The 1,577-nt window shown below is 40.8% G+C and overlaps 2 protein-coding genes across 2 annotated transcripts in view; both read left to right on the top strand.

Moving 5' to 3' along the window:
- LOC106455951 (protocadherin beta-16-like) overlaps nucleotides 1-133 on the top strand; it is a 2,675-nt gene extending 2,542 nt beyond the window's left edge. The window contains exon 2 of the mRNA XM_013907788.1: nucleotides 113-133. Coding sequence (XP_013763242.1) covers nucleotides 113-133 — 21 coding nt within the window. The remainder of the gene's footprint in view (nucleotides 1-112) is intronic.
- Nucleotides 134-745: 612 nt separating this feature from the next.
- LOC106455949 (protocadherin beta-18-like) lies at nucleotides 746-1,575 on the top strand (the record flags this gene model as incomplete). Its single annotated transcript, XM_013907784.1, has 1 exon — nucleotides 746-1,575. A coding segment is annotated over exon 1 (660 nt), but the record flags the coding sequence as incomplete, so codon positions are not given.
- Nucleotides 1,576-1,577: the final 2 nt, after the last annotated feature.

Below are 1,577 nucleotides of genomic sequence, written 5' to 3'. Positions count from 1 at the left end.
CGGATACAGAGTGAAAAGAGCATCCTGGATGAACCAGACTCTCCTCTAGAGGTTAGTTATATAATGATCTTGCCAATTTTGAAGCGTAAACTTTTTTTTCTGTTGCTCATAGTTTTTACTAAGAACCAACTAGCGCTAGTCAAGAATCAGCACCATGGACAGAGGCACGTTACTTGTTCCATCGCTTTTGACAATGGGTGTCTATCTTAACGTATTGATGTTTTGTCAACATGTGAAGGTATGTTAGTATTTGACGTTTAGTTATTGGTGATGGTGTAAAATTTGAACATAAATCGTTTCGTCTCTTTTTGCCAAGACTCGTCGAAAGACTGTAACTCAATATAAACTTGGCGGGGGTGGGGGGGCTATCTATGTCATGTATTTCGCTTTGTTGAATTTGTGACAGTATTTTTAAGTAACTGGTCAGATATCATCATGACTTAATCGTTCAGTTCAGTGGTATACGTAAAGAATATAGACTCTGTGATCTGTTCAACTAAAATAAGGGAACTAGTATTCTCTAGTGTTGCAGACGTTAACTCTTTTATGGGCTGTGTTATCCTGGTATTTGTAAAAACAATAAGCCTTCGTGCACAACAGGGTTTTCCTTTAGTTTTCCAGGCGTTTTCTGTAGTTCCTAATTATGTACTCGTAGGGCCGCTGTTGGCCAGTGTGTTGATATTTCAGGGCACATTTAAAGAGAAACCTCGCTCGCCATGATGATATCACAGAGAGAAAGACGTCGTGTTCAAACGTCGGAGATCATTTTAACTAGAGCCGTTTTCAACCTTTCTTTAACCGATTCAAATGGTTTCGGAGTGATGTCTGTGTTTTATCACCTGTAAGGGACATTCGGTAATTGTGGATAATAGTTTTTTCCTGCTAATTTTCCAGGGGGGCAGTTCGAACAGAACAATGAAATGGCAAGCGCTGTTGTTTTCCTTGGTCTTTTATCTCGGTCCAGTCATCGGCCAAATCAGCTACTCTATTCCCGAGGAGATGCCGAGTGGCTCTTTAGTCGGTAATATTGCCCAGGATTTGGGTTTGGATACAAAACGACTGAAATCTGGAAGAGCTCGCGTTTATACGGGAGACGGTGTGGAATATATTGAGCTAAACGGGGAACGCGGACTTCTTCTAATCAAAGAGAGGATCGACAGAGAAGCGCTTTGCAGGCAGACAACACCTTGTGCTTTACATTTTCAGATCATTTTAGAAAACCCTATGGAGTTTTACAGTGTCACAGTCGAGATTATAGACATAAATGACAACCCCCCCACCTTTGAGAAAAGCGAGGTAACCTTTAAAATCAGTGAATCTGCTGTAATCGGAGGAAAATTTGTTCTGGACAGAGCAATTGATCTTGATGTCGGCAAAAATGGTCTTCAGAAATATGAGCTTAAACCTACCGATAATTTTGTACTGAAAGGGGACAGTCAAGGTAGTGGAACGGAAAAGGCTGAAATGATTTTACAGAAGCCTCTTGACAGAGAAAAGGAAGAGTCGATATCACTAGTTCTAACAGCCTTTGATGGCGGAGATCCGCAAATGTCAGGTACAATTCGAATTTTCATCAC

The sequence above is a fragment of the Pundamilia nyererei genome, unplaced genomic scaffold (genome assembly GCF_000239375.1).
Source record: "Pundamilia nyererei isolate P.nyererei 1_Seehausen unplaced genomic scaffold, PunNye1.0 scaffold00008, whole genome shotgun sequence".
NCBI classification, from domain to species: domain Eukaryota; kingdom Metazoa; phylum Chordata; class Actinopteri; order Cichliformes; family Cichlidae; genus Pundamilia; species Pundamilia nyererei.
This window is presented reverse-complemented; position numbering and strand designations above follow the sequence as displayed.